At 40.4% G+C, this 27,659-nt stretch overlaps 1 protein-coding gene across 14 annotated transcripts in view; it reads right to left on the minus strand.

Annotated features, from left to right (window-relative positions):
• Positions 1-200: 200 nt before the first annotated feature.
• Positions 201-27,659, minus strand: part of GRIP1 (glutamate receptor interacting protein 1) — a 737,425-nt gene continuing 709,966 nt past the window's right edge. For all 14 annotated transcript variants that reach the window (XM_051846415.3, XM_051846410.3, XM_051846416.3 and 11 more), the window contains 2 exons: positions 18,561-18,707; positions 201-1,974 (listed from right to left, as the gene is read on the minus strand). In XM_051846415.3, coding sequence (XP_051702375.3) covers positions 1,744-1,974; positions 18,561-18,707 — 378 coding nt within the window. In that variant the 3' untranslated portion in view covers positions 201-1,743. The remainder of the gene's footprint in view (positions 1,975-18,560; positions 18,708-27,659) is intronic.

The following is a 27,659-nucleotide window of genomic DNA, read 5'->3' on the forward strand; positions in this document are numbered from 1 at the left end:
TTATCCACTGCCCCCCCAGATCTGACTTCAAACTTAGGCTCTTCCCACTTTCCTATGGAAAAAAATGTGCTTTTGTATGTGTTTCCAGCTGTGGTGAAGCTGCCCCCCTTTAGAAAATTATGCAAACATTATCATCATGTAGGACCCAGGTCCAAACATTGAAAAATAGTTGTATTCAAAGAACTAAAACAAATATCACATTTTTTTGCTTTTTAAAATCACTGTTTATTCCATTTAGTAGAGGGTTTTTTCCATACAAATATTTGCAACAATTTTGAATTCCCCAAAACCATACATAGACGATAAATACCATGCTATTAAAGTATTAAATTTGTACAAAAATACTTTACAGCTTAATACTTGTTTGTTACAAATAAAAATACATATTTAAGTGACTCATGATCTTTTATTTTTTTCTTAACATGATTCTGTTTTATACTTTCTTGCCCTGGTGGTTCTGAAATGTGACTGAAATAATCTGTTTCTTTGCACAAAAAGAAAGGTGAGTTTTTTCCTTAAATGAAGGACAGTGTTTGAATGCTTTGCCTAAGTGATTGTTTGAATTACTTACCAAAATGAAAATGTTTGCAAAGTAATCATTTTAGTATGGAGATTCTACCATCAATATACAGATCTATTTTTTATATTTACCAAATAACAGTTATTAGTGTAGCTATTCAAAATATCTGAACAAATGAAAACAGTTGCCACCAAACATTTAAAGCAACTGTCACAATTTATTGCTTTGAGGGATGATAATAATTGGCAATGCATTTTGTGAAAAATGTATTTACAATTTCAGTAAGTGGCATGGCTCAGAACAAAAGATAGTCCAGTGTCATTTTTAAGTATATGTGCTGTGCACCCCTCAATATTACCAGTTTGCAAAACATGTCAAGCATTATGAGTTTGATTTGCCTATCATTAATGTGAACTTCATTTTAATGGACTTTTCATTCTCTCTTAAGTTCTTAGTCCTGAATTTTAAAAATACGGTAACTAATTAGTGTTACTACATACTTTAATTCATTATCAGAGCTTTTCAGCTATTAAAAATGTGTCCTTAAAAAAAAAACAGGTCACAAGACATATCCTGTTTGATCATTTGTTGCATAGGGAATAGCATACATCTTAGTTAAAATCATTCCTATATTTGGGCAAAACATTTACCACCACCTATTATGGTCTTCTACGTGCATCATTGCTGAAACATTTCAAGATAACTTAATTTTATACCTGTACCCCTCCCATTGTGCAGGCCCAACAGTTTACCAAATACCAGTTTCCCTAGTAGAGCCAGCTTTGTGAAAAGCCATATTGTTGGTCAAGTTCTCACATTATATGACTTTATAGTAAGAAACTGATTTGAAAGTGAAGTAAGGAAATTATCATAGAGAATTTTTTCAAATAGACATTTCTGTTTTTAAAAAGTGATAGTGAAATGAACTTGTAGTAAAAAATTTTCCTCTGATGTTAATCATGGGGAGGGGCAGCCTACCTATTTTTCTCTACCATTGGGCGTGGCAGGGAATTACCTGCCCTATACCATAGTGGTCACCAAAAAAAGAAACCTCTTCAACCTGAAAAGGGACGTGAACATGAGCCATGAGAGAGATTTAAAAAACCCCTGTGCTTGCAGTTAATGCCACATGATTATCTGTGCTTCAAATGTCACAGAAATCTTAAAGGGATTTTTAGCACCATGTAGATAACGTCTTTTGTCCTGCTTTATAAAAAGTGCTGCTATAATGTATTAGTGGGTTCTCGTGTCTCCAGATTACCACCATGGCTCAGCTGCTGGGAAAAAGCAGTGTTCTGTTCACACCAGTCTCCTCCTGGAAGAGTCTGTTGGTCCATGGACTTCTGGGAAGCCAGTGGATTTCTACTGATTACCAGGTCCAGCTTATTACCAGATTCTGCTATGAGGGGCACAACAAGGCAGCAGTCAAAATCTCTCGTTCGGACATGGTTAACCTGAAAAGTCAAGAAGAATCAGGTTGTATTATTGTTGTAGTCCTAATTCCCAAAGCCCAGAGTAACACTTCATGTGTAACAAGCTGTTTGGAGCCTTGAAAGTGCTTAACCACACAGCCTGTACAGAGAAATCTACCCCTGCTCTGACAATAATAAAATGCAGCTAGTGGCTCACTTATTAGCTACTACTAAATGGTAAGGTCCTCCACAGCAGGGAACAAGCAGATGCTCCATGCAGACATTTGTGCTTGAAGTTAAAGTGACCCACATCCCATTCCCTTTGAAATTGTTTTTTTTTTTTTTATTATAGTGTGCTGAATAAGCATTTTCCATCTGAAGAACCAGGGGCTACCCCAAGGCCCATTTTCCCTGGGAGCCAGGAAAAACACAAGAACAGGCTGCCAGCACAGAGCAATGGTCAGACAACAGCCACAAAGTTGTCTGCCAGTTACAAGTTTCTTATGTGAAGGACCTGCTGGTTGAGATTGGAGAACTGACTTTAAGCCATCTTCCTGGTTTAAAAAAAATCTGTGAAAGGCACACTGTGAACAGCCATGCCCAGCTCCCCTTCATTTCCTTCAAGAGCAGGGGTGCTGGCCAGATGGTGCTGGAATCTCAGTGAAGCTGGGGGCTCTCAAAACACTTGGTTTCTGTGACATCACTTTGTTTTGACCCTGTAACCATTTTAATTAGTTGCTTTCAGTTCTTTCTTGCCTTACTTTCTTCCTGTCCTTTAAATTTTAATATTAGAATTCTAGCCTTAGTGGTTTTTTTTTTTTTTCGTCCCCCTTTTCTTACTATAAGCCCACCACAGGCAACTTTATCCAAACTCATGCCTTCAGTATCCTAAATCTTTATTTATACCTCTAACATTTCTCCTATGCAACAGATCCAAGGTGCCAGCTACTACCCAGACTGCTCTACCATGATACGTAGAAGGCATTCAAACTCATTATGTCTGAGACTGAGTGCCTTGCACACATCTACCTATCCTGTCTCCTTGCCTATGATCATCCTCTTTCCCACATTACCCTCGTCTGCCCACAATAATGAATTGTCTTTCTTTAGGTAATTATTCTGCTTAAGAAACTGATGTCTTCAGAATAAAGTCTGATTCTAGAAGAGATTCCAAGATGGCAGACTACAGAGGGAGCTTACTGCTCTAGTCTAAAGGAAGATAGTTTAAAAAAAATGGAAGAGTGCAACCCCTGAGGTTGCACTTAGGAAGAAAACTCCAGTGGAAATACCAGAGCAGTTAGAGGAACACTGTGGGTCCACATGAAAGGTATGGACATGCACACAACACAGGACCGCAGCAGCTGAAAGCTTTAGCACAAGCTTTGGAGAGTGAAGTGGGACCAGACTGGAGCTCTGTGGGTGACAGTGTACCTACCAACCTAGAGGGGAAAAGGGGCATGTTTCTTTCTCCCCAACCCCTGAGAACAGTGCCCTGCAAATACCTGAGACAGGGCAGGCACAATTTTGGACATACATAACAGCTGCCCCAGCTTGAGTCTGTGTGCCCAGAAACCAACTGAAAGGAAATGCCCAGGTCTGGTAGGGGGGATTGATAGGGGGCTGGGTGCCTATTTTGGCCTGTGAGGTTCCCCAGCCTTGCAGCAAGTCACAGGCTATGGGGTTTAGGCTAGCTCTGGGAGCATCTCCACCTCTCTGTGGACAGGATAGAATGGCAGGGCAGAGTAGATTCTCAGCACCCTGTGACTGTGGGGGCCTTGTATGGAAACACTGGCTGCATGGGAGCGTGTGGCTGGGTCTCTGGGCAGTTGCTCCACACACTTGGGATTCCCTGATTCACTGGGGTGGTTCATTGCTGTGGGATCCATGTTCACACTAAGGCCTGCATGGATCCTTTGTGTCATTCTTGTGGCAATGTGAATGAATATTGTACCCACTGGGGCTAGCTCCCAGGCTTAGGTCACCTTAGGGAGTGCAGGTGAGGATGAAACTATGTCAACAGAGCTGATAAAAAGATTTACCACACCTAATTTCAGTGTCACCGTGGATACTCCCCTCACCCTGGAGCTCTGAACAGAGCTCCCTGGCCACACCTAGCACATATCTCTGGGTATTCACTGAAAGATAAAAACCATCAGAGGAGGAAAAAAAACCAACAAGTATCCACAAAAATGCCTTAAAATAATCACAGAAATTCAAGAAACAAGAGTAATGAAGACAACATGACACCCCCAAAGGAACACAACACTTGAATACTAGAATGTGAAGAATAGATTGATAAAATGGTGGAAACAGAAATCAATAAGTTAATCATAGAATTACTCAGAAGTAATCAGAAGCAAATCCACAAATTAATTTCATATTACTTGAATGAAAATATTTCCCATGAAATTGAGACTTTAAAGAGAAACCAAGAAAATATTAGAAATGAAGAATTTGATAAATAAGAAATACAATGGAAAGCATTAACGATAGACTGAATAAAGCCAAAGAAAATCTGAGGATACACAAATTTCTGGAAATTTTACAATCATACCAGAAAAATAAAGTGTTGGATATTTATGGGATATTATCAAATTACCCAATATACAAGACTTAGGAGTTCCTGAAAGCATGGAAAGAGAATGGATTAGAAGACCTCTTTAGTGAAATAACTACAGAAAACTTCCCTAATTTAGAGAAAGAAAGGGATGTCCAAGTACAAGAAACACACAGAACTCCTAAAAGACATGACCAGAAAAGATCTTCACCACGACACATTGTAGACAAACTTTCCACTGTAAAAGATTCTAAAATATGCATGAGAGAAACACTAGATTACATTTGGAAGATCTCCAATTAGACTCACAGCTGACTTCTCATCAGAACCCTACAGGCTAAAGAGAATAGCAACATAATCTAAGTCCTAAGAGAAAACTCTCAACCCAGAATACCATATCCAGCAAAGCTCTCATTTGTGAATGAAAATGAAATAAACTTTCCATAACAAAAAGAAATTGAAAGAATTTGGCACTACTCATCCGGTCTTACAAAAGATGCTTAAGGATGTGGTACACATGGAAACATGGTCATCATTATGAAAAAATGTGAAGGCAGGAATCTCCCAGTAAAAGTACAAAGGAAACCCAAAGTGAACAATACAAATATTTATGGAAAAATGGCAAGGCTAAGTTGTTACTTATCAATAGTCATGTTGAGTGTAAATGACCTGAACACTCTAGTTAAAGGATACAGACTGGCCAAATGGACTAAAAAACAAGACACATCTATTTTCTGCCTACAAGAAGCACAATTAATTCACCAACAGATACTGCCACTTGAAAGTGAAAGGATGGGCAAAGACATTCCATTCTAACAGAATCCAAAAAAGAGCTGGTATAGCCAAACTAGTATCAGACAAAAGAGACTTTAACTCAAAACTGTTAAAAGAGAAAATGCAATGAGTAAGCGATCAATTCAACAAGAAAATACGACTATCATAAACTGGAGTGCACCCAATTATATGGCATGTGGTTATTTAAAAGAAATATTAATGGATCTAAAAAGAGACAAAACTCCATTTTCAGCAATGCACAGATCAACAACACGGAAAATCAGCAAGAAAACAACAGGGTTAATTAACCTTAGAGACTAACAGAAATCTACAGAACTTTTTATCCCAGAGTGGCAGAATACACATTCTCTGACCAGTGCATTGAACTTTCTCTAGGATAGACCACATGCTAGGCCATAAAGCAAGTCTCAGCAAATTCAAAAAAATTGAAACCATTCCATGCTTCTCTGATGAGCTGTTGATTTCTAGTTTCATTCCATTTTCAAGAATCTCTAGGACATATGCAAATACAGGGATACTGAACAAATTTCACCTGAATGAATGGTGGAGCATAGTAAAAACCAAAAGTGAAATTAAAAAATTTCTGCAAGCAAATAAAGATGACAATATAACAATACAAAACTTATGTACACAGCAAAAGCATTGCTAAGAGGGACATTTATAGCAATTGGGGGTCTACATTAAGAAATTGGAAAGCCACATAATAAATGAACTATCAATGCATCTCAAGGACCTAGAAAAACAACAAGGAACCCAAAATTAGTAAGAGGAAAGAAATAATTAAAAATAGAGAAGAAATAAAATTGAAAAAAAAAAAAAAACCAATGGATGCACCATTTGCCCAACAAAAAAAGAGGAACAAGACACCAATCAATAAAATCAGACATGAAAAGGGAAATGTAGCAAAAGATACCACAGAACCAAAAAGAATAATCAGGAATTATTACAAAGAGCTATATGTTAATGCATGGAGAAGCCTAGAAGAAATGTATAGATTCCTGGACCCATACAACCTACCAAAATTGAGCCATGAAGAACTAGAAAACCAAAACAGATCAATAACCAAAATGGAGATTGAATCATGGTTGATTCAATTGAGTCAATAGACAAAGAACTTGAATAGACTTTTTTCAATAGAAGAAATCCAGATGAATAGCAGACACATGAAAAAATGCTTGGCATCAGTAGCCATCAGGAAAATGCAAATCAACACCACAATGAGTTTTCACCTCATCTCAGGCAGAACGACTTTCCTACAGAAATCAACGATCAATATATTCTGGGAAGTTGTGGAGGAAAAGGTAACCTAATCCACTGTTGGTGAGAATGTAAATGGGTACAGCCACTGTGGATGACAAGATGGAGTTATGTCAGATATCAGAATATACACCTTCCATATGATCCAGCTATCCCACTTCTGGAAATTTACCCAAAGGAAATGAAATCAGAATATGAAAGAGTGATCTGTACCCCAATGAACAGATAAGATATGGAATTAATCCACATGTCCATCCACTAAAGACTGTCTAGAGAAATTATTGTATAGGTACACTATGGAATACTGAACAGAGGTTTAAAAAATGAAATCATGTTGTTGTAACAACATGGATGCAAGAGGAAAACATTGTACTTAGTGAAAGAAGCCAGTCCCAAATGGCAAATATCATATCCCCCCTGATCTGTGGTAACTAATAAAGTACCTGAAAGGTAATCTACAGAAATCAAATTGACACTTTGTGATGCAATGATTGACTTTGAATAGCCCTTGTCTTGATAAACAGTTGTTTTTTTTTTTTAATATTTGTTGAACTCTGTACTTAGTGTTGGGTTACTCTCATGTATATAAAGTTACCTGAAAACAGATCTTAGTAAAAAATAAGAATTAGAATAGGAGAGGGAGGAAGAAAGGGGGGATTACAGATGGGAGGGAAGCCTGGATGAGAAGAATCACTATGTTCCTAAATTTGTATATGTAAAATGCATGGCTTGTATACTTAAACTAAAGGTTTCTAGGTTACAAAAAAAGAGGGAGTAGACCATATCAATAGAATCAGAGATGAAAAAGGAAATGTAAAAACAGAAACCACAGAAACAAAAAGAATCATCAGGAATTACTACAGAGAGCTGCATGCCAAGACATGGGGAAACCTAAGAGACATGGATAGATTCCTGGACACATAAAACCTACCAAAACTAAGCCATGAGGAACCAGAAAACCTACACAGACCAATAACCAAGATGGAGATTAAATTAGTAATAAAGACCATCTCAACAAAGAAAAGCCCAGGACTAGATGGCTTCACTGCTGAATTCTACCAGACGAAGAACTAAATACAGTTCTCAAGCTATTCAAAGCAATTGCAAGGAAGGGAATCCTTCCTAACTCCATCTAGGAAGCCAGCATCACCTTAATTCCTAAGCCAGAAAAAATTACACCAGAGAAAGAGAACTATAGACTAATTTCCCTGATGAATACAGATGCAGACATCCTCAGCAAAACACTTGCCAATCAAATCTGAAGATAAATCAGATCATTCACCCGGACCAAGTGGGATTTATTCCTCATATGCATTTGCAAAATTGATTTACTGAAGTTAGATACATCACATTAAGGAACTGAAGAACAAAAAACATGCTGTCTCTGCATCTGTTGAGGTAATCATTTGATAAATTACAACATCCTTTCATGATGAAAACCTTAAGCAAACTGCATATAGAAGGATAGTTCCTCAAGACAAGACAATTTATAAGAAACCTATGGCCACAATCTTACTGAATGAGGAAAAGTTGAAAGCATCCCCACTAAGATCCAGACCCAGACAACAATGCTCACCCTTATGATTACTATTTCAATAAAGTCCACGAAGTTTTAGCCGGAGCCATTAGGCAAGGAAAAGAAATCAAAGGAAAATAAATTGTGAAGGAGGAAGTCAAACTACCCCTATTTGCAGATGACATGATTCTATATATACGGGAAACAAAAGATTCTAACAAGAGGCTGTTGGAACTCATAGAGAAGTTTGGTAAAGTAGCAGAATATAAAATCAACACACATTTGTGTACACAATCCCATGACTGAAAAAGAAATTCTAAGATCAATTCCATTCACAATAGCTACCAAAAAATCAAATTCCTTGGAATAAATTTAACCAAGGATATCAAAGACCTCTTATGATGAGAATTACAAACATTAAAGAAAGAAAAATGGAAAAATCTTCCATGCTCATGGATTGGAAGAATCAATATCATGAAAATGTCCATTTTTCTGAAAGCAATTTACAGATTCAATGTGATACCAATCAAATACCAGAGACATTCTTCTCAGATCTAGAAAAAAAAAATGATGCTGGAATTCATATGGAGGCACAGGAGACTCGAATAGCTAAAGCAATTTTATACTACAAAAACAAAGCCAGTGGCATCACAATACCAGATTTCAAGACATACTAGAAGGCAGTTATAATCAAAACAGCCAGTACTGGTATAAGAACAGGTAGTTAGAGCAATGGAACAGAATAGAAACACCAGAAATCAATCCAAGCATCTACAAACAATTTATATTTGACCAAGGAGCTAAAACCAATCCCTGGAGCAAGGACAGTCTCCTCAAATGGTGTTGGGAAAACTGGATTTTCACATGAAGAACTATGAAGCAGGACCCCTACATTATACCTTAGACAAAAATCCATTCAAAATGGATTGAAGATCTAAATCTATGACCTGATACCATCAAATTATTAGAGAACATTGGGGAAACCCCGAAAAATATTGGTAAAGGCAAAGAGTTCTTAGAAAAGACCCCAGAGGCACAAGCAATCAAAGACAAAACTCACAAATGAGATTACATCAAATTGAGAAGCTTCTGTACTGCAAGGGAAATGCTCAGGAAAGTGAAGAGGCAACAGACAGAATGTGAGAAATTATTTGCAACAATGCTACTGATAAAGGATTAATAACTAGAATACATAAAAAGATCAAGCAACTCAATAGAAAACCAAACAATCCAGTTAAAAATGGGCAAAGGTCTTGAACAGGAATTTTTCAAAAGCATTCCAAATGAACAAGAGCCAAATGAAAAAATGCTCAGCATCACTGTCCAGCAGAGAAATACAAATCAAAATGACATTGAGGGGGGCTGGTGCTGTGGCACAGCAGGTAAAGCTGCTGCCTGCTGTACCAGCATCCCATAGTGTCACCAGTTCAAGTCCCAGCTCCTCCACTTTTGATTCAGCTCTCTGTTATGGCCTAGAAAAGCAGTGGAAGGTTGCCCAAATCCTTGTGACCCTGCACCTGTATGGGAAGCCCAGAAGAAGCTTTGGATCAGTACAGTTCCAGCTGTTGTGCCCATCTGGGGAGTGAACCAGTGGATAGAAGGCCCCCTCTCTTTCTCTAAGTCTCTGCCTCTTTGTAACTCTGACTTTCAAATAAAATAAATCTTTAATTAAAAAACACAAAACCACATTCAGGTTTCATTCCACTCTGTGTAAAATGGCTTTCCTACAGAAATCAACAAACAACAAATGCTGGTGAGGATATGGGGGAAAGGTAACCTAATCCACTGTTGGTGAGAATGTAAACTGGTACAGCCATTGTGGAAGACAAGATGGAGTTATGTCAGATATCAGAATATAGACCGTCCATATGATCTAGCAATCCCACTACTGGAAATTTACCCAAAGGAAATGAAATCAGAATATGAAAGAGCGATCTGTACCCCCATATTTATTGTACCTCAACTCACAATAGCTAAAACATGGAATCCAGATTTCTGCCCACTGAAGACTGGTTATAGAAATTATGGTATATGTACACTATGGAATACTACACAGAAGTTAAAAAAATGAAATCACGTCATTTGCAACAAAATGGATACAACAGGAAAACACTGTACTTAGTGAAAGAAGCCATCCCCATAAGACAAACATCATATGTTCTCCCTGATCTGTAGTAATAATAGAGTACCTGAAAGGCAATCTATAGAAGTGAAACTGACACTTTGCTTTCCAATGATTTTGACAGCCCTCATCTTTACTGTTGAGAAACAGGCTTTTTTCATGTTGTTGAACTCTTTACTTAGTGTAGGGTTATACTTTTGTATAGAAAATTAACTGAAAATAGACCTTAGTGAAAAATAAGAATGGGAATAGGAGAGGGAAGAGGGAGGCCTGATTTGAAAAATCAGTGTTCCTTGGCCGGTGCCACGGCTCACTAGGCTAATCCTCCGCCTTGCGGCACCAGCACACTGGGTTCTAGTCCCAGTCAGGGCACCTGATTCTGTCCCGGTTGCCCCTCTTCCAGTCCAGCTCTCTGCTGTGGCCAGGGAGTGCAGTGGAGGATGGCCCAAGTGCTTGGGCCCTGCACCCCATGGGAGACCAGGATAAGTACCTGGCTCCTGCCATCGGATCAGCACGGTGCACCGGCCACAGCGCGCCAGCCGTGGCGGCCATTGGAGGGTGAACCAACAGCAAAGGAAGACCTTTCTCTCTGTCTCTCTCTCACTGTCAAAAAAAGTTAAAATAAAAAAAAAAAAGAAAAATCAGTGTTCCTAATATTGTGTATATGAATTGCATGGATTGTACATCTTAAATAAAAGGTTTCTAGGTTAAAAAGATGGAGAAGACCCAAATCAATAAAATCAGAGATGAAAAAGAAATGTAACACCAGATAGCACATAAACAAACAAACAAAAAACATTAGCATTTACTGCAAAGAGCTGTGTGCCAAAACATGGGGAAACCTAGGAGAAAGGGATAGATAGTCCCACAACTTGGGACTCCAACAGTCGAGGGCTGGCGCTGCAGCTCGATTGGCTAATTGTTTGCCTGCAGCGCCGGCACCCTGGGTTTTAGTCCCGGTTGGGGCGCTGGATTCTGTCCTGGTTGCTCCTTTTCCAGTCCAGCTCTCTGCTGTAGCCCAGGAAGGCAGTGGAGGATGGCCCAAGTGCTTGGGCCCTGCACCCGCATGGGAGATCAGGAGGAAGTGCCTGGCTCCTGGCTTTGGATCGGTGCAGTGCACCAGCCGCAGCATGCAGGCCGTAGCGGCCATTTGGGGGGGTGAACCAACAAAGGAAGACCTTTCTCTCTCTCTCTCTCTCTCTCTCTCTCTCTCTCTCTAACTCTTCCTGTCAAAAATTAAAAAAAAAAAAAAAGAAAGAAAGAAAATGAGGAGAGACCAGACTGCAGCAGCCCAAGTAACTGGCAAAAAAGCTGCAGGAAGAGCCTAGAGGGATCCCGGCTTGGAGCCCCACTGGGGATAGTGTATCTGCCAAACCAGAGGAGAAAAAAAAAAGGATGGGATGGACATATTTCTCTCTCTCTGATTACTTTACAACAGCATCCTGTAACAAGCCAATAGAGCGGGCACCATTTTGGACATATATAACAGCTGTGCCAGCTCATGTCCATGCTCAACAACCAGCTGAGTGGAGACTCCTGGCTGTGGTGGGGAGAACTAACAGGGGCTAGGAGCTTGTGATTCTGTGAGGCTTCTGTACTGAGACTGTGAAAAAAAAATTGAGGGTGTGTGGGAAGACTCAAGGTGTGGCTGTGACTTTGGGCAGTCACAGTGGAAGACTCCACAAGCTCAGGGCTTACTGGTTACCTGGTGAGAGACATTGTTGGGGAATCTGAGATTACACTGAGGACTGCACAGATCCTTTGTGTTGTCCTTGGGAAAGAGAGGGTGAATATTATACCCACTGGGGCTGGTCTCCTTTGAGGAGAGGAGCTCAGATGAGCAGAATAAATTTCATTTCTGATTTTAAAAAAGACAAGATTTACCATTCCAAATCCTGGGTGTCACCTTAGGCACACTCTTAACCCTGGAGACCTGAACAGAGCTCTCTGGCCACACCTACTACAAGTCTGTAGATATTCACTGGAAGCAGACAGTCCACTTATCTATGGAATCATAGTACAAATAAAAGTCACCACAGCACACACACACACAAAAGAAACCAACAAGTATCTCCACAAATGCCAAACAACAAACACACCAATACAATTAAAAAGAATAAGAAGACAAAATGACACCCCCAAAAGAACACTACAATTCAATACTAGATTGTGAAGATGAAGAGATTGAAGAAATGCAAGAAATGGAATTCAAAAAGTTGATCAGAGAAGTAATCAGAAGCAAATGCATGAACTACTGAAATTCATACAGGACATGAAAGAAAATTTCTCCCAAAAATGAGATGATCTTAAAGAGAAATCAAAATGAAGAATTCAATAGAACAAATCAAAATGCAGTGCAGAGCCTTACCAACAGATTTGGTGAAGCAAATGAAAGAAAGAATATCAGAAAACAAATCACAGGAAATTATACATTCAAACCAAAGACAAGAAAAGGAAATTAGAAAACAAATAAACATGGTTGGAAATCTATAGGATACTATAAAATGAACCAACATAACAGTTCTAGGAGTTCCTAAGGCATGGAAAAAGAGAAAGGATTAGAGGGCCCTTTTAGTTAAATAATAACAGAAAACTTCCCTAATTTGTAGAAAGAAAGGGATGTCAAGTACAGGAAGCACACAGAACTCCTCATAGACATGACCAGAAAAGATCTTCACCATACCCATTGTAATCATAGTCCCCACAGTAAAACAAAGAGAAGATTCTAAAATGTAAACGAGAAAAAAGCTAGATTACCTTCAAAGGATTTAGAATGAGACTCACAGCACACTTCTCATCAGAAACCCTTCAGGCTAGGAGAAAGTAGTGAGATATAGTTCAAGTCTTAAGAGAAAAAAACTTTCAACCTAGAATAGTATACCCTGCAAAGTCCTCATTTATGAATGAAAGTGAAATAAAGACCATCAATAACAAACAAAAATTGAAAGATTTGTTACCACCAGTTCAGCCCTACAAAAGATGCTAAAGATGTGTTGCACACAAAAACACAGAAACATGGTCATCACTATGAACTGGCTGAATGGATTAAAAGACAAAACCCATCTATTTGCTGCCTACAAGAAACACATCTCACCAAAAAAGATGCACACAAACTGAAAGTGAAAGGATGGAAAAAGATGTTCCATGCCAACACAAATGAAAAAAGAGCTATCCTAATATCAGATAAAACAGACATTAACACAAAAACTATTAAGAGAAAAAAGGACAGTATATAATGATTAAGGGATCAATTCAGCCAGATCTGAATGCCTTAAGGGCTGATTTCGAGGCCAGAGTGCTGTGTAGGACATCTGTCATTCTATGAGCCTGCTGTGTATCTGGCTTCCCATGTTGGATCGTTCTCTCCTTTTTAATTATATCAGTTAGTATTAGCAGACACCAGTCTTGTTTATGTGATCCCTTTGGCTCTTTTTTTTCCCCTTTGGCTCTTAATCCTATCATTATGATCAATTATGAACTGTAACTGATCACTTTGACTATTGAGATGGCATTGGTACATGCCACCTTGATGGGATTGAATTGGAATCCCCTGGCACGTTTCTAACTCTACCGTTAGAGGTAAGTCCAATAGAGCATGTGCGGAACTGTACATCTCCTCCCTCAATTATTCCCACACTTATATTTAACAGGGTAAATACTCTACCCATGAGAGTATTTCAGGCATGGAAAGCCAAGACACTCTGGCAAAAAAAAAATGACCTAAATGAAAGATCTCTGTGAGTGAGATCCCAGTGGAAAGAATGGGCCATCAAAGAAGGAGGTACCTTTCTCTGAAGGGAGGAGAGAACTTCAATTTTGACTATGGCCTTGTCTAAATAAGATTGGAGTTGGCGAACTCAAGAGGCTTCCATAGCCTTAGCAACTCATGACAAGAGCCTCGGGTGATTACTGACACCATAAATAAAAGTGTCAATTGTTAAATCAAAAACAGGAGTTACTGTGCACTTACTTCCCATGTAGGATCTCTGTCCTTAATGTGTTGTTGTACTATGTGAATTAACGGTATAACTACTACTCAAACAGTACTTTATACTTTGTGTTTCTGTGTGGGTGCAAACTGTTGAAATCTTTACTTAGTATATACTAAATTGATCTTCTGTATATAAAGATAATTGAAAGTGAATCTTGATATGAATGCGATGAGAGAGGGAGCAGGAAATGGGATGGTTGTGGGTGGGAGGGAGGTTATGGGGGGAAAAGTGATCAATTCGACAGTAAGATATAACTATGAAAACATATATACACCTAATACAGGGCACCTGGACATTTGAAACAAATATTAAAGGATTTAATGGGGGATTTCAATACTTCACTTTTCATCAACAAACAGATCAACAAGACAGAAAATCAGCGAGGAAACAGTAGATTTAATCAACATTATAGACCAAATAGACATAACAGATATCTACACAACTTTTCATCTTAAAGGTGTAAAATACACATTCTTCTCACAAGTGCATGGAACATTCTCTAGGATTGACCACATACTAGGCCATAAAGCAAGTCTCAGCACAATAAAAAAAAATCAAGTTCATAACTACGCATCTTCTCAGACCACAGCGGAATGAAGTTGGAAATCAGCAACCCAGGAATCTCTAAAACATATGCAAACACAGGGAGACTGAACAACATGCTCCTGAATGAACAATGTGTCATAGAAATAAAATTATTTCTGGAAACATGAAGATGACAACATAACATATCAAAACTTAAAGGATACAGCAAAAGCAGTGTTAAGAGGAAGGTTTATAACAATAGATGCCTACATAAAGAAATTGGAAAGGCATCAAATAAATGAGCCAGCTATGCATTTCAAGGATCTAGAAAAACAGCAACAATCCAAATCAAAACTAGTAGGAGAAAAGAAAGAATTAAAATTAGAGAAGAAATCAACAAAATTGAAAATGAACAATACATAACAAAAAAAATACAAAAGATCAGCAAAATTATGAGCTGGTTTTTTGAAAAAGATAAAATTGACACACCATTGGCCCAACTAACCAAAAGAAGGAGAGAGAAGACCCAAATCAATAAAATTAGAGATGAAAAAGGAAATGTAACAACAGAATCACGGAAATTTAAAGGATCATCAGAAATTACCCAAAAGAGCTGCATGCCAACAAACTCGGAAACCTAGAAGAAATGGATAGATTCCTAAACACATACAACCTACTTATATTAAGTCATGAAGATACAATAAACCTAAACAGACCCATTAATAAGATGGAAATTGAATCAGTAATAAAGACCCTCCCACCAAAGAAAATCTCGTGACCAGATGTCTTCCCTGCTGAATTCTACCAGACAAAAAACTAAATCCAGTTCTCAAGCTCTTCAAAACAACTGCAAGGGAGGGAATCCTCCCAACTTCTTTCTATGAAGCCAGCATCACATTAATTCCTAAACCTGAAAAAGATGTAACAGCGAGAATCACAGACCAATTTCCCTAATGAACATATGTGCAAACATCCTCAACAAAATCTAGCCAATAAAATCCAAAAACATATCAGAGAGATCATCCACCCAGACCAAGTGGTATTTATCCTTGGTATGCAGGGATGGTTCAACATTTGCAAATCAATCAATTTGATACATCACATTAACAAACTGCTGGAAAAAATATGATATCAATTGATTCAGGGAAAGCATTTGATAAAATACAACACCCTTTTATGATAAAACTAAGCAAATTGGGTTTAGAAGGAACATTCATAAACACAATCAAGGCAATTTATGACAAACCCATGGCCAGTGTCCTGTTGAATGGGAAAAAGCTGGAAGCATTCCCACTGAGAACCAGAACCAGACGGGGATGTTCACTCTCACCACTGCTATTCAGTATAGTCCTGGATGTTTTTTCCAGAACCCTTAGGCAAGAAAAAGAAATCAATGAGATAGAAATTGGGAAAGAGGAAGTTAAACTTTTCCTATTTGCAGATGACATGAATCTATATGTAGGGGGATCCAAAACACTCCACTAGGAGACTACTGGAACTCATAGAAGAGTTTGGTAAAGCAGCAGGATATAAAGTCAGTGCACAAAACTCAACAGCTTTTGTATACACAGGCAATTCCATGGCTGAGAAAAACTTCTAAGATCAATCCCATTCACAATAGGTACAAAAAATATCAGATACCTTGGAATAAACTTAACCAAGTATATCAAAGATCTCTATGATGAGATTATATTAAAGAAAATAATAGAAGATACAAAAAAATGGAAAAATCTTCCATGTTCATGGGTTGGAAGAATCAATATCATCAAAATGTCCATTCTTCTGAAAGCAATACAGATTCAATGCGATAGCAATCAAATACCAAAGACATTCTTCTCAGATCTAGAAAAAAAAATGATGCTGAAATTCATATGGAGGCACAAGAGACCTCAAATAGCTAAAGCAATCTTATACAATGAAAACAAAGCCAGAGGCATCACAATACCAGATTTCAAGATATACTACAAGGCAGTTATAACCAAAACAGCCTGGTACTGGCACAAAAAAGATGGATAGACCAATGGAACAGAACAGAAACACCAAAAACCAATCCAAACATCTACAACCAACTGACATTTGACCAAGAAGCGAAATCCAATCCCTGGAGCAAGGATAGTCTCTTCAACAACTGGTGCCAGGAAAACTGGATTTCTACTTGCAGGAGTATGGAGCAAGATTCCTACCTTACACCTTACACAAAAATCCACTCAAAATGGATAAAGATCTAAATCTCAAATTATTAGAGAAGATTGGGGAAACCCTGCAAGGCATTGGCACAAGCAAAGAGTTCTTGGAAAAGACCCCAAAAACATAGGCAGTGAAAGCCAAAATTAACAAATGGGATTACTTCAAATTGAGAAGTTTCTGTACTGCAAAAGAAACAGAAAAGTGAAGAGACAACTGATGGAATGGAAGAGATTATTTGCAAACTGCGCAACTTATAAAGGATTAATAATTAGAATCTGTAAAGAGATCAAGAAACTCCACAAGAACAAAACAACCCAGTTAAGAGATGTGCAAAGGACTTAAACAGACATTTTTTAAAAGAGGAAATCCAATGACCAAAGACACATGAAAAAATATTCAGGATCACTAGCTGTCAGGGAAATGCAAATCAAAACCACAATGAGGTTTCACCTCACCTCAGTTAGAATGGCTTTCATACATAAATCAACAAACAGATGCTGGTAAGGATGTGGGGGAAAAGGTACACTAATCCACTCTTGGTGGGAATATAAACTGGTAAAGCCACTGGGGAAGACAGTATGGAGATACTTCAAAAATCTGAATATAGTCCTACCATATGACTCAAGCATTCCATTCCTGGGAATTACCCCTAGGGAAATGCAATCAGTAAACAAATGAGCTATCTGCACCTCAATGTTTATTGCAGCTCAATTCACAGTAGCTAAGACATAGAATCAATCTAAATACCCATCAACTGAAGACTGTATAAAGAAATTATGGGATATGTACACTATGGGATACTACACAGCAGTATAAAAAAATGAAATCCAGTCATTTGCAACAAAATGGTTGAATCTGGAAAACATCATACTTAGTGAAATAAGTCAGTCCTAAAGGGACAAATACGATATGCTCTCCCTGATCTGTGATAACTACTACAACACCTAAAAGGAAATCTGTAGAAGTGAAATTGACACTTTGAGAAGCAGTGACTTGAACAGCCCTTGTTATGACTGTCAAGGGACAGGTTTTTTTTTTTTTTTTTTTTTTTTTTTTTTCCCCTTAATGGAGAATAGGAGTGGGACTAGGGGAGGGAGAAGGTGGTGGGGTGGGAAGGTAGGTATGATGGGAAGAATCATTATATTACTAAAGTCATACTTATGAAATTTATACTCATTAAATAAAAGGTTCCTTTGGGATAAAAAAGAAAAATGAACAAAATTTTAAGTAATAACATCAGGGTTGCCAAGTACTTACAGCATTAATCCAGATAAGTTGTGTGATTTAAAAGGAAAAAAAAAACCAGCTCTTTTCCTCAGAGAATTAATGTAAATGTAGAAATAAAATACAAATGACTTAAACTAAAAGAAAAAACCTAATTGATGAAGAATCTGGTTCAGTCAACACACCTCTGGAAATCAATAAGCATTAAAGTGGGAAATATGGCTTTGAACTCAATGCCCAAAGCTGATAAGGATGTAGAGAACTTTTTGGACTGAGATAGAATTTACATAGCTGAACATTCATACTTGGCTGCTCACCATTGCCAGTTCCAAAGTCTAGATGACAATGTTTGAGGGGGAAAAGGAGCACAGGACCCCAAATGTTCAGGAAGATTTGGAAGAAATTCCAATTATCATTAGCTGCAAGGAATTAAAATTCCACCTGACATCTTACCTGTAAGAGCCTGTCATAGGGCTTTAAGCCGCCAAGATCGCCTGGCCCAGCTGGGCGAATATTTTTAACATATACTCCTTTCTCCAGCAAGCCATCTGCTACACTGAACCCAAAGTCCTCCATATCAGAGTCCTTATACAAGGTTACCTGGAAAGTGAGGAAATAGGAAAGGAAAATTTAGCTGGGCTGGAGACGTTCACTTCTGAAACTTCTTGATGCACAGTATTTTCAAACTAACTTGAGTAACACAAAGGATTGGTAAGATAAGCAGTAGGCAACCCCTTCCCCCAACTCTGCAACCCCCCCCCCCCAACACTCTAAGAACATTCTTGGAATTTGTAAAGTCCCATCCAGAACTGACCAGTGAGAAGGAAAACTGAGGGCTCACCCTTTCTCCCTCCTTCCCTCTCCTTTTTCCTTCTGCTGTCAAGTATACACAGGGGATTTCCCCAGGGGAGGTTAGCTTCTAGTGTTTTCCTAGAGTAAACCCCTGCCTGGTATGAGGAGCACCCAAGGGCTGCTGAGATAATGGGGAATAAGCCAAAGGCCTTTCCTTCCTCCTCTCCCTCCCTAGGGAGTGTGCTGTGCTAACACCACTGCTCAGGGTATACTCTTCGTTTGAGAAAGTTCCATGAAGTCCATAATTTTATTTGCTATGGTACTCCATCAGTACCAGCAACAAAACACTGGTTTCTAAAAGTTTTTAATTATTTATTTTATTTATTTGAAAGGCAGAAGAGAGAGGGAGAGAAAGGGGAGAGAGTGCTTCCATCCATTGGTTCACCCTGCCAAATGCCCACAGCAAGCTGGGACTGGCCCAGACAGAAGAAGGAGAGCCAGGAATTCCATCCATCTAGGTCTCCCATATGAGTGACAGGAACCTGAGCACTTGGGCTATCACCTGCTGCTTTCTAGTCACATTACCAGGAAGCTGGATGGGAAATGAAGGTGGTACTTGATCCCAGGCACTCCAACATGGAATACCAGCTACCCAAGCACTAGTTCCAGGGATAGCCTGCTGTAGCTTAACCTGTTGTGTCACAATGCCTGCCTCAACAAAACTCCATTGAAAAGATATGAAAACATTCCTAAAACATACACCTTGCTCTAGGACTTGCCTAGAGATTGAACTAGGAACTTCAGGCATCATGTTTCTATGCTGCAGGCCTCATTGACTTTCTGTGTACTGAAAGCCAGTTACTGCCAGCTCATTCCCACCCCTCCATCTGACCACCTGAAAGAAGTAGTCTGAAGTTAAAGAAAAAGCCATTTCTATAGCCATCTAATGTTTACGGAGTCTCTATTATATTCTAAGCACAGCTCTGGGTTCCAGAAACAGCAGTAAATGAGAAAGGAGAGCCCACTTTCAGAAGGCAAACACTCAAATGTGCAGCTGTCACTGAGCCCCCTGGTGCTGGACACTGGTATTCTCGGCTTCTTTAATGCTGTAAAGGGGCCACAGGCTTTATCAAGATTCACCAAATGCCCCACACACAGACTGCACACTTCAATGATTTAGCTTACTTTTTTTTGCCATAAAAATAACAAAAATGAATATATGTATGCATTCATTTGTGCTTATACAATGAATGCATGATACATTCTCATAAAATCATAAAAAGTTAAGCATTATACAGGGCAAAATGTAGGGTCTGAAACTTTTATGGCAGTTTAATCCCCATTCTTCTACTTCAGAGAGAAATGGACTACTTAAGGGAATACAAAAGTGCTCAGGTTATGGGTTTTATTTTTCTGGGCAGAGAAGTAAACACTCATGCTGCCCAGGTCAGTACTATTCACCAAGCAGCATTCATAGTTCTGGTCATATTATAGGTGAGTAAATTCAATTTTATACATGTGCAGTAACCCACTCATGGCCACAGAAGTGGAGTAGTGGGGTTGAGTCTGTTGGATTCCACACCAAGTGCTCATAACCATTACATTCAACTGCCACCCAGAATGCCTGATTTCATCAATTCTAAAATGTGGGTCTCTTTTTTGTCCCCCACATTTTAAAATTTCTGAACTCAGACTGTCTTACTATCAGAGGCATCCGGGATCCTAACAGCATCCCAACATTCTACCTCCCCCTCTTTCTCATAAGCACAGTAGAAAGGAAAGGTCACCAATTTGCTTTCAGGGACCAAGAAAGTGCCTTGCTGCCTGGCCCTTTAAGCATTCTCCCAAGCAGAAATCTCAACCTGTTAAAATGTGATCTCGGGCCTGCCCTTGACCAGCTGAATGAGAATTTCAGCCCTGATGTTTACTGCAATGACACTGTGCGGGTTGGGTTCATTCCATCATATTGTGTGAATGTGTATGTGTGTGTGTGTATAGGGTTAGGGTTAGTAAAATCAGCCATCCTATCAGACATGTACACTGATGGTGCATGAGGAGAAGGAGATTTGGTCCAAGCCATGATGGAACGGGTAACCTACCAAAGCAAAACTCATCAAGAGAGAAGGGGATGTTAAGCCGGCGCCGTGGCTCAATAGGCTAATCCTCCACCTTGCGGCGCCGGCACACCGGGTTCTAGTCCCGGTCGGGGCACCGGATTCTGTCCCGGTTGCCCCTCTTCCAGGCCAGCTCTCTGCTATGGCCAGGGAGTGCAGTGGAGGATGGCCCAGGTGCTTGGGCCCTGCACCCCATGGGAGACCAGGAAAAGCACCTGGATCCTGGCTCCTGCCATCGGATCAGCGCGGTGCGCTGGCTGCAGCGGCGGCCATTGGAGAGTGAACCAACGGCAAAGGAAGACCTTTCTCTCTGTCTCTCTCTCACTGTCCACTCTGCCTGTCAAAAAAAAAAAAAAAAAAAGAGAGAAGGGGATGTCTTTGTTGGTGACCTGGGCTCAGGCATGTGGTAAGTGCCATCACCTTAAGCTCCTTGAGGGGATAAGAGGTCTTTTTGTTCAATGATATATCCCAAAACTCTAAAGTAGTACCTGCCACATAGTACCAATTAGTTGAGTTAGTTCTGGCACACTGTGTGGTCAAAAACCAACCATGACATGCTGTGCTTTTATGAGCCATTGCAGAGGATATGAGTGTGAACCAAGAGGGATTTAATTCTGAGGTTCAAGCCACCCCTTCACCCCTTTACCCAAGGCACTACTAGAAAATAGCAAGGCCTTCTGTGAAGGGTGGCTGGGCAGGATGAAGTTCCAATGGTGACACCGTGTGGCCATGAGAAGTAAAAGCACCCTGAGACTGGAGTCAGGCCTGCCCCACATGTGGGCTGAGGAAATCCTGATTTTTGGACAATGAGGGAGATAAGACACACACTGGATTTCTTGCTTGAAAGGTGGGTGGGACTCGAGTGAGTAGTTTCAAAAGCAAACAGGATGTTACTCTCACTATCAGGTTTGTGCACCACATCATGCAAACAGGGAAGTGGAACCTCAGAGAGGGACAGAAAGCTGCCCAAGGTCAAAGGAGAACAAGCAAAAGAAAACGGGTCTAAACCAAGGCTTCTAAGCCTGCCTAGATCTTCCATGGTGAACCATCTCTTTACCTAGCATGTGGTTGCTTGATAAATACTCCTTGGAGTATTCTTGTGTATTTGCTTCATAGGTCCAGACCCAGGAGGAGCAAAAGGAAGAGTAGCACCTAAAACTGTCAACACCAGCTAATGGTTTTACTTTAACAAAAACATTAGAGATCAATATCAACAGCTACTGGCCAAGAGTCTTGGCTTTCTTGAGCCTTAGACTTGAAGCACCTTGATAGCAAACTCTTTAGAAATAGAAACTACTGAATGGTGTGGAGAGTAATCCACTTCTCTAGAAAAATCCTCCTTGGGTTAGAACATGACAGATTTTAACAGTCAGCTCTATGGTTCTCTTGGAAATAGTTAAGTAATAGCAAATCAACAAAAATGAAAGCATTTTAAAATCTCATAAAAGATTCCAGAAACCAATAATGCACAAACCTGGGGAGCACAGCTGGCTGTTCTGAAAGCAACAATAATAAATTGTGTGCCTCACAGCCTCGTTTGCTGGAGATTGGTAGTAGTTATTTTTGATTTATTTCCCATCCAAAAATAATTCTAAGGATTCAGAGATTTAATTCTCCACACACAAATGAATCCCTTATCCAGGCACTTCCTTACAAATGATTGCTTTTGCTCTTCCAACAATTCTGTGTGGCAGAATCATTCCCTTTCTATTAATGGGGACATGGAGTCTGGAAAAAGCTGACGGGCTGCCTTGTCTAGGAAGAATGCATAAGCTCCAGGAGCCATTTCCAGAACACCTGACCTCATTTATTCTGTTTCTTCCATCAAGTCAAGATTTTTTATTTCCTGGACATATAATCTCCTAGCTGATCAGACAGTCTTTATTTCCAACTTCCCAAAAGACTCAAGATGAATAATTTATCCTTTCTGTTGAGTTTTATCTCATCAGAGCCCTTTGATGACTTTCCACGATCTGCATTAACTGCTCAGTGCTGCTACAGCTCATCATCCTGTAGGTGGGCTCTGCATCCTTAATTTTTGGTAAGCAAGATTTTCCTTGCAGGGTCTCTATTCTGTGTTAACTGCAGGATATCTCTGGGGAACCTGGCCATGCACACAATTGCAAGATTTTTCTGTTCTAAGAATACCAGTGAGCCTCTTGGATCACAATGTCCTGAGCGAGGGTACACTTCTGCAAAGCTCAGTTCAACTCTAACTATTCGCCAGCATGTGCTGTGATTGCTTCTCTCTCTTGAGAACAGAAACTTTAACTGGAGGTGCAGGGATTCACTACAATTCAAGTTCAAGCTTGTTTTTTATTTCTGAGCAAGCCTATCCACATGTCTTGACCAGTGTCCTGGAGGCAAAGACCAGAAACCTGTGCTTGTGTTTTCAGTGTTGACACTTGTGAAAAGCTTTAGCTGCAGAACCAACTTGGATTTCAAGGGCAATTGTGTCTATTATCTTGACAAGTCACAGCAGGTGACAGCCGCTCCAAAAGCAGTTCACAAGTCCTGGCAGCCTTGCTATTGCTCAATCCCATACCCGGGTGGCCTTAAGGAGTAAATTGACAGCTACTTTTGAGAGAAGGTGCTGGTTTTCCTATAAATCACCAGACATTTGGTTTACCCTTTGCAGTCACCACTGGGTAACTCGATCCCCTTAAGCCAGACAATTCAAATCATGTTAGTTTTGAGAATGATACCATCTTGTGAGGCTGGAGGGAAAAAATAAAACAGTCCTCTCAAAGATACTCTTCCCAGCCCAAAAGGAAGCAGCGTCAGTTTATGCCACTAGAGACTCAAGGGTTTGGGCACAAACTGGGTCAGAAAGGCGGATGCTGCCCTCCCATCTGGACAGTCTCATTGGCAAAGGAGAGAAAGGTACAGCTGCTTCAAATGCTGCCTGCTCGGGCTCTCCCAGCTATGAAAACAAGGGCTCACCAGTGACAGAATCAGGAGCTGGGATTTGGGCTCCAAGCAGGAGCAGGTCAGGGCTGACTTGGCTGTTGGAGAACCAAGTCTCAACAAAGGAAGCATCCCTGTTTTTAAGATTCATGGTGGGTTTATGTGCTTTTCCCTGATTGGCCCCAGAGCATTTCACACATTTGCCATTTCACGTAAGAACAAAGAGGGAAGAGCTAGATCATTCTCCAAATTCTCTAGGAGATCAAACTACACCATGAACAGCTGTTGGTCACCTGGTCATTGTCAGCTCCATTGCTGCCCCATCTCACTTGCCTGGATACCACTAAGTTGGCTGACTCTGTGGCCAAGTCCCTGTTTCAGGTGCCCATGTTCAGGTATGCCCGTTGCCCATGTACAGTCCTGCCCCTCACATTTGGCCTCTGCTTTCCCTGACATTGCCAGGGCAAATGCTCTTTGGTGAAGTCTCCCTCTGAGGATCACAGGTGACCCTATCCTTTCTGGGCTAAGTAAGAAAACTGGGGCTCACAGGAGTGACATGGTTGATGAGTGCCAATCTGAAATGCAAACCTAGGTCTGCCTTGCAACAAGCCTATGTTCTCCCTCATTTATTATTGCTTGCCTGAAGAAAGAGATGTTCCATCTAGCAAAGAGTTCATATAGTCAGGGTGTTGACTTCAGCAATGTCCACAGCAGATAGTTCTCCCAGGCTGGCTCTCTTCTCCAGCTCTGAACCTTTACTCGTTCCCTCTGCAACTTGCTGACCTTCCCTCCTCCTAGGCCTTTGTGGACCTCCTTGATTCAGGGACCACCTGGAGCTCTGGGTAGGAGTCATGCAGCCCTACCAACCCTCTGGTCATGTGGGAATTGGGGCTAGGCTCACTGTTATTCAAGAAGGGTGAAACATTACAAATGACGAAACTCCCATTGCACTAAGCCCCCCGCCCATCCCATGGGTTGCTGACACCTGACATTATGAAGAGCTTTGGACAAGGACAGAGTTCTACAGCCGCTATGGTTTGGATATGATTTGAGTTTGTTCTCCAAATGTTCATGTGCTTGGATATTGGTCCCCAGTGTTCTGATGTTGAGGTGGTGGAAGCTTTAAGAGGCAGAGCCTAGTAGCAGGGGACTGGGTCAGTGCAGGTGCTGGCCTCTGAAGGGATTAATGCTTGGTCTCTCTGAGTGAGTCAGTTCTCCAAAGAGCAGGGTAGGTAAAGTAAGGCTGCCCCAAGGATTTGGTTCCTTCTGCAAGCAGCTGTTTCCATTTCTGCTTCTCTGCCATGTTGTGACAAAGCCAGGGGCACCCTCACTAGAGGTGAAATGGGAGTCTGCTTATTATGGGACTTTTAGCCTCCAAAACTGTGAGCTAAATAAACCTTTTTTAAAATAACATTAATAGACACATAGAGAGAAAGTTCCCATCCGCTGGCTCACTCTGCAAATGCCCATAACTGCTGGGGCAAGGCCAGACTAAGGCCAAGAGCTGGGAACTCAATCCAGGATTCCCATGTAGGGAATGCAGGGACCCAGCTACCTGAGCTGTCACCTGCTGCTTCCCAGGCTCTGCATTAGCAGGACACTGGGACTGGGAGCAGAACTGGGACTCAAATCCAGGTACTCTGATATGCAGTGTGTGCCTCTTAACCTACATCTTAACTGCTAGGCTAAATGTCCACCACCCCCACGCAATCCCTTTTGCTCTATAAAGTACCCAGCTTTAGGTATTCTGTTATAATCAGTCAAGTATATCTGTTACGGCAACAGAAAACAGATAGCATCCCATCTTGGGGAAAAAAAAAACAACAAGATATAGGCTAGATTGTTATCTATTAAATGCTTACCCTCACCCTGCCAGGAAGTGATGTGACTGAACAATGGTGGAGAAAGAGGTCAACAGGGCTATTCTCCAAGTACCTGGACATTAGGAATGACAGTGACCTTCAGAGAGCTATATCATTTGTAAACCAACATCCTAGAGATAAGAAACCTATGAATAAACATACTTGGCCACAAGAGAGACATACAGTGACATCAGGGAGAGACAGATAGTCCCCAGGCCACAGTCAGTCTTGAGAAGTGAAGTGAAGTGGAGATGGATCCATGCAGAAAGATATTGATGAAACCTGAGAGACAAGGCACAGCAGGCTGCGATCTAACAAGCCTGCCTTGGGCCATCTGAATGGGGACAGAAGCTCTGTCTGACTTACAGTTTCTGTCGCTCAGAGCTCAGACTGCAATAGGGGATGGCAACTTAGAGAAAAGAGATATGATGTAAATGGAGTTCTGCCCCTTAGAAAAGATAACCTCAAAGATTTTGCCCCCCCCCTCATCAATAAGCAGCTTTAATTCTAAGTTAGAAATCCTATTCCAATGTTCATTTTCACATTGAGCTTTTTAAAATCCCTCTTTAAATAAGCCTTGGCAGCCTGCCATCATTCTTTCACAATAATGTAAGCATTTTTGACACAAGACAATCATTTGCATAAGAACTGATTTTTTTTTTTTTGCTTTAAAAACTGTGTTTTTCAATGATTCCTAGATAAGGGATAAATGATACATTTTTAGGATTGCCAGGGAAGGTTGCTATTATTTATAACATACAACCTGTACTTCAAAATTCCCCAACAACGTTCTGATGGTTCATTGTCCCTGGTGATACAGGGAGAGAATATATTCATCAAATTAACATGTTGGCTTAACTAGCCATACATCTACTTGTCAATGGCTCTCATTCTGGCTTACATATTCCATCTCTGGTGGCTTTGGGGTGGCCATCTGGCGCTCACTTAAGTCTTGGTGCTGAGATCTCACTTTTGGAGTTTCTGACATTGTAGGGCTGAGGCAAAACACTGAGTGTTAGTGACCTCAGGGAAAATGTTCCTTTGTGATGTCTCCTCTACCCATCAGAGGTGACTTGTCCCTTTCTGGCTAAATAAGAAAACGGGTTCATATAAGTGACCCAGCGGATGAGTGCCACACGGTGACCCAATCCTAGCTCCGCCCCCAATGAGCCTGTCTTCTTTCTCATTTGTCACTCCCTGCCTGAAGAGAGAGGACCTTGATCTAGCAAAAGGTGACAGACAAAAGCCAAGAGTTCACATAGTCTACATATTGCTTTTAGCTTCCAGTGATTTCTCCTAGACAGTTCCAAACCAGCTAGCTATTGGGAGAAGGCCTAAGCAAGTTAGGACTCATTTGCTCTTGTATGTCGACCCTTAATATGTCAAAGGAGTGAAGACAGAGGTATGAGCAAGAATAAGATACGCATTTCCACGCCATATTTCCTTGGAGCCTGCTCATGACTCGGGGAGAATATTGCAAAAGAGGTTGGCATGAAATATGCTTTACTCCTTCCAAGGAGTAAACCAGCTTTAATGTATCAAGAAGAGTAAAACGCTCCTCTCAGAAAACCCAAGTACATTGAAAGTGCAAAGTGAACTTGGCTGGGGAGAAGCAGATGGCACAAAAGTGTCTGCGAGAAATAAAGAGGTAACTTGTGAGCGACTGAAACACTAGAGTGCTGTGCTCCAGGCAAGCAGAAGGAAAAGCAGACATTGGGCAGTTATTTAAAAAAACCTTTCTGTGAAAAGATAAAGAGCTGCATACAATTAAGCAGCAGAATTTTATTGAAAAATATGAATAACAAGGTAAAAGAAAAAGTTAATATGAATTCTTTAAAGTCCAAATGCTCTGAATATGGCCAACTTTCCATTTTGCA

Source organism: Oryctolagus cuniculus, chromosome 11 (assembly GCF_051225735.1).
Source record: "Oryctolagus cuniculus isolate XC-2025 breed Fujian yellow rabbit chromosome 11, ASM5122573v1, whole genome shotgun sequence".
NCBI lineage: Eukaryota > Metazoa > Chordata > Mammalia > Lagomorpha > Leporidae > Oryctolagus > Oryctolagus cuniculus.